General features: G+C 44.6%; 1 protein-coding gene across 4 annotated transcripts in view; it reads right to left on the bottom strand.

The window, feature by feature from the left end:
- Positions 1-9,453, bottom strand: part of chd4b (chromodomain helicase DNA binding protein 4b) — a 37,916-nt gene extending 28,463 nt beyond the window's left edge. For all 4 annotated transcript variants that reach the window (XM_076280116.1, XM_076280113.1, XM_076280115.1 and 1 more), the window contains exons 1-10: positions 9,193-9,453; positions 8,502-8,729; positions 7,360-7,475; positions 6,395-6,646; positions 5,980-6,098; positions 4,200-4,540; positions 3,238-3,356; positions 2,911-3,025; positions 416-585; positions 1-39 (exon numbers count right to left, since the gene is read on the bottom strand). The exon at positions 1-39 is cut by the window's left edge and continues 207 nt beyond it. In XM_076280116.1, the coding sequence (XP_076136231.1) occupies positions 1-39; positions 416-585; positions 2,911-3,025; positions 3,238-3,356; positions 4,200-4,540; positions 5,980-6,098; positions 6,395-6,646; positions 7,360-7,475; positions 8,502-8,565 (1,335 nt within the window). In that variant the 5' untranslated portion in view covers positions 8,566-8,729; positions 9,193-9,453. The remainder of the gene's footprint in view (positions 40-415; positions 586-2,910; positions 3,026-3,237; positions 3,357-4,199; positions 4,541-5,979; positions 6,099-6,394; positions 6,647-7,359; positions 7,476-8,501; positions 8,730-9,192) is intronic.
- Positions 9,454-9,859: the final 406 nt, after the last annotated feature.

Here is a 9,859-nt window from a genome sequence, read left to right on the forward strand (position 1 = left end):
GCTCTCCTCACGCGCCTCCCACTGGATGCCCTCCTTCTCCTGTTGCCGGGGGGGTGCGGGGGGTGGGGGGGGGTAGGGTGAAGACAGGAAGAAGAGGGAGGAGGGAAGGAGAGGGAGAGATCAGGAGGGGGGGTGAGATAGAGGGACAAAGAAATACCGTAGGAAGAAAGCGACAGAGAGAGAGGAGGGGGAAAAGGAGAGATAAAAACAGAAAAAGCGAAAGAAAAAGATAGAGACAGGGATAAGAAAGCATACGGCAAGAAATGTATTATGCGTTTTAACATAGATAATCCTACATGATCAGATGACATACATGATCATGTAAATGTGTTTGAGTGATGTGTCAGATGTGTGGATGTGTGTGTGTGTGTGTGTGTGTGTGTGTGTGTGTGTGTGTGTGTGTGTGTAAACTCACGCAGTGTGGGCAGCTCCAGGTGCCCTCGGGGGCCTTCTCCATGTCGGGGTCCAGACACACCATGTGGTAGGCTCTGGGGCACGTGTCACACAGGATGATCTCGCCACCCTGCTGACACACCTCACAGTAGTCCTGATGGTCAGTCTCATAGCCATCAGCATCCTCATCCACTGCAGCAGAGACCGAGAGAGAGAGAGGGGGGGAGAGAGAGAGAGGGGGGGGAGAGAGAGAGAGAGGGGGGGGGGGAGAGGGGGAGAGAGGACAAGATGGAGGAGAGTGGAAAAGAGAACATGGGTGACGGATGGAAGGAGGAGGAGAGAGAAGAAAGGGAGAGAAGAGGAGGTGTGAAGGAAAGAGAAGAAGAGGGGGAGTAGAGAGAGAGGGGGAGTAGTAAGAGAGAAAAAGATGAGTACAAGAACAAAATGCTTTCCAACTAGGGTTGCAAAGGGGTGGAAAATTTCTGGTAATTTTCCGGAAACTTACAGGAAACTTTCCATGGGAAGTTAAGCTGGGGAATTTTGGAAATATTCCAAATTGGAAGCTTTCATCGAATTAAAGGAAATTACGGGAATTAACTGGGAATTTTTGGTAATTCCTACTTTTTCATATACAAACATTAACATTTTGTTTCATAATAACCAATATGATTTGTTTGTTCATATTTTCGCTTAGCTTAGCATACAAAGCTAGCTACCATGCGAGCGGAAATCCCATTCTCTGCCTATGGTTTACTAGCGTGCAAATCTAGCAACACTGAAACCATTGAACTGCCCAAGATACACCACACCACTCAACAACAAAATCCGATTGGTTGGAACATTAACTGCATTAACAGCATTTTAACAGTGATAGAGGAACAATGTGAACAGGAAAATGTTATCTATTTATATATCTATATAAATTTACGGGAATTAACTGGGAATTTTTGGTAATTCCTACTTTTTCATATACAAACATTAACATTTTGTTTCATAATAACCAATATGATTTGTTTGTTCATATTTTCGCTTAGCTTAGCATACAAAGCTAGCTACCATGCGAGCGGAAATCCCATTCTCTGCCTATGGTTTACTAGCGTGCAAAGCTAGCAACACTGAAACCATTGAACTGCCCAAGATACACCACACCACTCAACAACAAAATCCGATTGGTTGGAACATTAACTGACTATCAGTTTGTTCAGTTAGAATCCCAGAAAATGGTAAAACAAGTAAAAAAAATGACACAACATACCACCCCAACCAAATATAGATTATGTAAGTTATATAGTTGTCAAGCTTAATCAGACAGATTAATCGTCCCATTAGAGTTTAATTACAGTTTAATTACAGTGCAAAATGACGTACACCAATTTGAATGAGGACAAAAGTGACGACAAGCCCATAACTAGGCAAATCTGTTCGCAAACTTATCCCAGTTTCACACCAGTTATTCCCACATGAGATGACGTTTTCACTGGGAATTTATTTTCCCCATGCACATGAACGCACAATAGGTTTCCTTTACGTCTAGTAGCCTATGCTGATTGCTGTGTGCATGGGATTGACATATGTGCAGGGTAGAAATTTGTCTGAAATTGCATTAAATCAGGTTGTTTTATCTAGTATTATGCTGCAAGATGGGGTTTTGTCCACTACATTTAACTGCCCTGTTATAAAATAACTTGCCATATTAAAAATTCCCAGTTTATTCCCATTAATTCCCGTATATTCCCGTTAATTACCATGGAAAGTTTACAACTTTGAAAATTCCCGTAATTTTGCAACCCTATTTCCAACACTGGTCTACGAGTAACAAGCTAATATTCTTCTTTAAACTACTTATTTAAACTGGCTTGTTTTACTTCCAGGAACATACTATAGGCTATTGCAAACAGGTGAATGAAAGCTTGGTAAGCTGAGCACTGGATCATCGGAAGATATCAACGTTTTCATATGCATATGAATGGACTGAATGCGTCTGAATGAAGAGTGAATTAGATAGAGGGAGGTGAGCTATGGATATGCTGATGAATTTGAACACCTGTACCAACTGTCTGCAGCATATCATCTTATACCTTAGTCTAATTAAACAACATTACAAGAATACTAAAACCGCAATAAAAAAGTCATTATATAACTCACATGTCCTCTTACTTTGTTGTTTATGAAGAAATGCAGATGTGGGCATAATGTGTTTCTCCTCCAGTTAAAGGAAGATGACATTATTTTATCAGATACATAAATCAGAATTTGGCTGTGATGGTTTGTGATTGGAGCAAACATATTGTCTCTGTTAGAGACATAGTGAGGTCTAGTATGTGACTAGAGACATGCCCACCAATAGGAACCCTATGTGACTGCAGGTATGCTGGGAAAAAACTGAGCCACACTGTACTATCAACATACACATGAACATGGACTTCAGGCTGATAATGTGACCTTTGCATTCACAGGGTCAGGAGGGCAGGGGTCAGGGGATCAGAGAGTTAGGGTGTGCCTAGTGCTGGTGCTGACCTTTCTTCTTTTTCTTGGAGCTCTTGGGCTTCTTCTTGGAGCGGCTGCTTCGGCCGGAGCCATCGGACACGGAGAAGCGGTCAAAGTCACTGTCGCCCTCCTCATCCTCTCCACTCTGCACAGGATAGGGCACTTAGAACACCACACAAAACACCTGCATGCTAGTGTTTCACATTTATGTGGGTGATGTGTTTGTTTTGAATGAGTGTTAGGCAGTGTTGGCTCATAGATGCAGATGCATGTACAGTAGTGTGTGCGTGTGCGTGTGTGTATTAGTAAGTGCGTTGGAATGGCCCTTGTTGATGACAGTAGTAGTGCAACTCCTACCGAGGAGCGCTTCCTCTTGAAGCTGCCCAGTTTGATCTTGAGGGGAGCCACCTTCTTGGCTTTGGACTTCTTGTCTGCAGGCTTGGGAGGGGGTCTGCTCTTCTTGCGAGCGTTGGGGCCTGGGACAAAAAGCATTGCTTAGACATCAGGCCTGAACTCAAAATCAAAGTCTAAATGTCTAATTCCCAATATTGTCCTTTGTTTTCAATACAATACTTTTACTTATTTCAACTGTCTTCTACTCAGATTAACCTCACCACCATCAACATCTATTATATTTTATCACCCGGAGAGAAGAAATACTCTTTTCTGATTGGCTGATGGGGTGGCTATTAATTCTGAATAACGGGACACCTATGATGTAGCCTAGGTCTGGTAAAAAAAAGTTTAATCACCATTCCATATTAATGCTTATGAATGGTAACTATAACAACCATAGTAGGACGCTGGTTGAGCCTACTTCGCAACAATGGAATCAACTGTAAACAAGCTAACTGTCCATGCTATCGCTGTTATAGGACTGGGGGCAGCTGTGGCCTACTGGTTAGTGCTTTGGACTTGTAATCGGAGGGTTGCCGGTTTGAACCCCAACCAGTAGGCCACGGCTGAAGTGCCCTTGAGCAAGGCACCTAACCCCTCACTGCTCCCCCGAGCGCCGCTGTGGTTGCAGGCAGCTCACTGCGCCGGGATTAGTGTGTGCTTCACCTCACTGTGTGCTGTGTGTGTTTCTACTACAGGACGTTCCACACACCCCAACATTCACTCTGAACTCCCATAAAGCAGTTCACCAGTTCACTTCAAGGAGCTCCGCACTGTTTCAAGGAGTTCCACACATTTCTGGCTTTTCATAGGAACAAAACCAAATAACCTTGAGCAGAATTCTACTGCAACCATCTCTCTATCTGCCCCCTGTCTGTGACAAACCCCCCCCCCCCCCACCACCCCCACCCCCGTGCTCTGACCTTTGCCCTCTTTGGTCTTGGCCTTGCGAAGTGGCGGAGCAGGGGGTGGGGGCGGTGCGGCCGGCTGCTGCAGGGCCGGTGGAGGAGGGGGAGGGGGAGGGGGTGGCGCTGGGGGGGTGTTAGCGGGTGCTGGGGTCCCGGTGGTGCCCGCTCCGTCCGGCCCGCTGCCCCCCGACACCATGCTCTCCACGGCGACAGCCACGTTGGCGGCGGCCAGGGCAGCGCTGGCGCTGGCGGAGCCGCGGAGTGGGTTGTTGGTGCTGAACTCACGCCACTTGGCACCCAGGACCATCATCATCTTCGAAACGGCGATCTTGGGGTTTTTCGCAGCTATGAGCGGCCTGAGTGGAGAGAGAGGGGGGGGGGGGAGGAGTGAGTGAGGAGATAGTATGAGAAAGAGAGCAGAGAGGACGAGTAGACCAGGCATGTGTAAGGGCAGTAATGGGCAGTAGCTTCACTACTTGTAGCGAAGCTACTAGCTTAACTACATTTCTCAGTAGCTTGGTGGTAGCGTAGCTATTTTCTGAAGCAGATAGCTTTTCAATAGCTTAGCTGTTTTTTTCACCATGTAGTACAGTAGCTTTTACAGAAGCTACATTTTCCAGAGCATGTGGAGCTTACAGTAGAGCTTCCTTCTGGCCGCCCATACATGAATCATTTAGGCTATATTCCTTATAAACTCGAAATACAAACCAATTTCCCATGCTAGAGATGAAGCAACAAAATTGTGTTTGTAAAGATGTTAGTGGTAGTCTACTGTGTGGTTTTATTGAGCAATGTCTATAAAATATTCTCAAAATTGTGTGTAACTTGCACATGATAAAGATAAACTGACCTGGTAATTGTACTTTTACGTAGCACCAACATTTCAGCCAAGTGGAATGAAACTGGGATAATCAAGAGGTGAAGCTTTTACAGGGGAAAATCCACCCAACAATGAAGATGCAAACTTGCATACACGCACATTGTTACATTGTGTATGCCTTTGCTACTGTATTTCAAATATAGTTAAGAGTTAGAGTTAAGAGCTTGAGTTAGAGCAAAACGTTAGCTTGCAGTTTATCCTGCAAACTTAAGAAATGCTCAAATCTACATTGGGTCACATATGCACATTCTCTCAGTCGGCCCTACTGTACCTGCCTTTCGCTATTGTGTGGAGCCTTTTCTTCTCAAACTTGCCTACTGGTTGGGGTTCGAACCAGCAACCCTCCGGTTACAAGTCCGAAGTGCTAACCAGTAGGCCACGGCTGCCCCTCAAATAGTGGGCCAGCCGTGTTATCCGTGTGGGGCAGCCGTGTAGTGTCAAGTCCTGCAAACTTAAGAAATGCTCAAATCTACATTGGGTCACGTATGCACATTCTCTCAGTAGGCCCTACTGTACCTGCCTTTCGCTATTGTGTGGAGCCGTTTCTTCTCAAATTGATTTTATTTTGATTATCCTTTTTGAACTGAACATATGTTATAGCCTACATCTATAAATCAAGGTAACTGAGTTACTGTATCTGTTATGGCTGAGTTAAGTTGGCTAGGTCATTGAAATAGCCCGAAGCTACGAAGCTGGTTCAATTTATTGGTTTATGTTAATATTTTTGTAAATTACAAAGTAGCTTCTGATGTAGTAAACTACTTTTGCAAAATGTATGTTACTTAGCTTAGTAGATTTTGTCTTGAGGAAGCTTTTGTGTAGTTAAGCTTCATTTAATATAGAGTAACTGATAGCTTAGATCACTACATTTTCTATGTAGCTTGCCCATCACTGTGTAAGGGTCTGTGAGTGTACCTGACAAACTGACTGAAGGCTTTGTAGTTGGTAAGGGAGCTGTAGTCCTGCTGGGTAAAGGCGTAATCGATATCCTTCATACCCCAGTTCTCCAACAGCTGGGCTGATGTCTTAGGTTCCTGCAAAAACAATAAACAATCTAACAAAGCTAAAAGCAGATGTAGATAGATAAACAGATATGTCACTTGCAATATGCATTTTTTTCTCATTGAGATTGAACTTTTGATATGGGAGAGACATATTAGTATGGGGGGCAAATCTGACTCATAGAGCTTCAAGGACTTCCCTTAGCTGCTGACAATTGGTACATCCAACAATACACACACTGCTTATACACACACACTGCTTTGTCTGTCTCTGCTTCAGTCACTTCAACACCACCAACAATAACTCTCCAAACGACAAGCTTCCCCACCTGACCATCATCATCGTCATCTTCCTCATCCTCTGGCTCTGGCTCTTTCCTTTTGTTCTTTCCGCCACTGTTCTTTTCTGCCGTTGATGGTTTCTTTCGGTCTCTGGAGGAGCTGGACTTCTTCTTCTTCTTCTTGCTGGGGGCATAGTCGCTGCCCTCACTCTCCGACCTGGCTGCCACCCTCTCCTCCTCCTCGACCTCGGCCAGGCCCACGGCCTCCAGAGCTTCGGGAGAACTCAGTGGCACTTCCGGCTGCCGCAAGACAAACAGGAAGTCATCATGAGCATCAGAGGCGAACGAAAACAGAACACATGCTCCTGGGCAGGTTCAAGCCCTTCACTACAAGAGTGGAGTGACATGTGACAGGTGTCAGTTGTGGCTGTCTGAGGCTAATTGATCATGGCTGATTCATGGCTAGTGTGTCTTTTGATAGTTCACTGGTTCACTGGTAAACTACACTTACTGCAGCTGTACTGTATAATGGCATCAAAACATGATATGTTCAAACTCCAGAGCACATACAAGCTGGTTATCTCTCTGCCTATGCTGACCTGGAAGTAGCTCTGAATAAGCCATGAGCTCCAATTTTGCCAATATAGCCAACCAATTTGGGAATTATATCTTTAGAACAACACTGTGCATGATGCCAGATATGGGCCTGATCTGGGCCAGACTTGGCAGTGATGCTGTGTTCTGTACTGGGGGCAGCCATGGCCTACTGGTTAGCACTTCGGACCAGTAGGCACAGCTGAAGTGCCCTTGAGCAATGGCACCTAACCCCTCACTGCTCCCCGAGCGCCGCTGTTGATGCAGGCAGCTCACTGCGCCGGGATTAGTGTGTGCTTCACCTCACTGTGTGTACACTGTGTGCTGTGTGTGTTTCACTAATTCACAGATTGGGATAAATACAGAGACCAAATTTCCCTCACGGGATCAAAAGAGTATTATTATACTATACTTAATACCTCTTTGGGGGGTTTCTGCCTCTTACTGCTCCGACTCTCACGGCTCTTCTTGGCCTTCTTCTTCTTCTTGGATTTTGGGGCTTCAACCTCAGAGGGCTCTTCAGGCTCCTCTTCATCTGACAGAGACATGACGATTTAGTAAGTCACTAAGTATAGGAATGTATTAATGATTAATTTACTTATGAAATAAACAAGGGTGACCCGAATGCTGAACATAACCTACATCTTATAAAGGGAAAATAATAGTATACTTCTAAACTAGTAGAATAATTGTTATTATTGTTGCACGATTCACGTATTGTCATAAAATATTAAAAAAAACGTAATTTAGGTAAGTACTTCTTTTGGAACCTTACAATATACATTTGCTCTTAATTTACTTATGGCGCTGGAAAATGAGGGAAACATTTCTGCCATGTAAAATGCGTGGATATGACTGTTTTCCCCTTAAAAACACTGAAAGTGGCGATTTACACGAATGCATAATCTAACAGGTTTCGATCAATAGACCAATGGAAATGAATAAAACACGGCCCCGTCCTTGATAGGATGAAAACCATACTGCGAAGATGCTACAAACGCGGAGGCGCGGGGCGCAGGGGTGAGGATGTAAACAGTTTGGTTAACCTGGTGAATATGAAATATTAGCAGTGGAACAGGCGGATTAAAGTAAAACTAATCCTCGCCATTCAACGCCGATGAACAACAGAGTAACGTTGCAGACAGGACATAACGAATCATGAGGACATAAAGGTGTTTTTACAATCTCGCAAATTCACGTTCATAATAAACAAAATGGGCGTGTTGGTTAGTTAGCCAGCGGTAGCTAGCTAGTTAGGTAATCCCTTCCGCCACCATGCTAGCTAGTAGTAACCGCAGGCACTAGAACACGCGGCGGCGTGCAGCATAGAATAAAGCTTCTTCGAAAAATTGTCACTGTGTGATGGATACGAGTGCAAAAGGGGCTTGAGGTTAAGGTGTTTTAACAGTAGTCGCTAACAAGCTCAACTGGGAAAGTTACCAACTGCACTACAGTCAGGCGTAACGGTGACGGGCTATGCTAGCAAATGGTTTGCTAGCTAGGGTAACTGGTTTAAATAACCAATGAAGGGAGCTTCTAAACAAAACACGCTGAACCTTACCATGTACGAGTGCACTTTCATCCGTTGGTCCGAAGTCATCTCTGTCATCTTCACTCCCCGACATGATGTGTGACACGTTTATAACACCACACTAAACTATGTTACTGACTGTATCTCTTTAAAGTATTTATTTCTTACTAGCCCCTCTTCAGAGTGATCTTGTCAGCGAGGGAGGGGGCAAATGGCGAGTAGCTGTGAAGGAGTCCTGGGCGCAGGGCGGTGGAGGCGCTGAAAGATAAGACAGCAAACATTTTAAAACAGTAGGCTAAACAATGCTTACATGTGTAATTAAGACTACGTACAGTTTAATGTCGTGTCATTGATATAAAGCAGGTTAAAGAAACTTAGGAATTTCAACGGTCATAACACTCCTGTCGCTGGACAAACTGAACAGCAGATTTTTTGTAAATACTAGTATAACAAAACACGCTAATTATGTCATCAAATGCATGGGACATTTGTCTGACCATCATGTGCCCACCATTTGTTAGACCGTGCACGGAAGACGGACAGCTAGCTATGGACAGTCGGTAGCCATATGAGCCGCGCTACGTCAACGCGGCTGTCACCCTGTGGCATAGCCTACTATTATTGCTCGATATTCGATTATTAGCGTGGCTTGTCAGACAATACTATATTAAATTCACTATCTGAAATTAAATTCACCTGAAAATAAGCATTCTGAACTTACTATGAATTCCAAGATAAACACACTTCGTCGTCGTATAATATAAGAATTATTTCTAGGAAGTTAGTAATATGTCAGTAAAATGTTGTTTGTAAAATCCAGCGGTCAAGAAGCTTTTAAAAATTCCAATCCGCCAAACACGTCGCCTACTCCTTCCCCTGTCTCTTTTCCCCCAGCGTCACTGACCAGTAAGCTAACATCCTCACACACAAAGAGATCAGGGGGGGGCAGGCATCCCATAATAACACCCCCCCCCTTCTCGAACACTCACACAACTCTGCATAGTTACCTCGCAACGTACAGACCATAATAGTCACCCCCCCCCCATACACACACACACACCCTTCCCCTTGCAGTTAGTCCCAGCCCCCTTAGCAACCATGTTGCTATGGAGACACTACCCCCACCCGCCCTCCAAGACATCCCATAATACTTATAAGCAGCCTCTGACATCCCATAATAAACTCCTAAAAGAGAGGGAAGAAAAATACCAGTCACATGGTCTCCAGGGAAACCCGGGGCCACTAGTGACAGACCATAATATGCTTCGGCTGACTGTCCACCTGGCCGGTTTTCTTGCACCCCACAGACTACAAATTGCTAACAACATCTAGTAGCTCTCAGCCTAAACAGGACTGGCATGTCCTGGGCAAGAGACCTCATCTGTACT

Source organism: Alosa pseudoharengus, unplaced genomic scaffold, assembly GCF_046254945.1.
Source record: "Alosa pseudoharengus isolate Yale_2024_CS ecotype anadromous, Long Island Sound unplaced genomic scaffold, YU_APseudo_1.1 YU_APseudo_1.1_scf_12, whole genome shotgun sequence".
NCBI lineage: Eukaryota > Metazoa > Chordata > Actinopteri > Clupeiformes > Clupeidae > Alosa > Alosa pseudoharengus.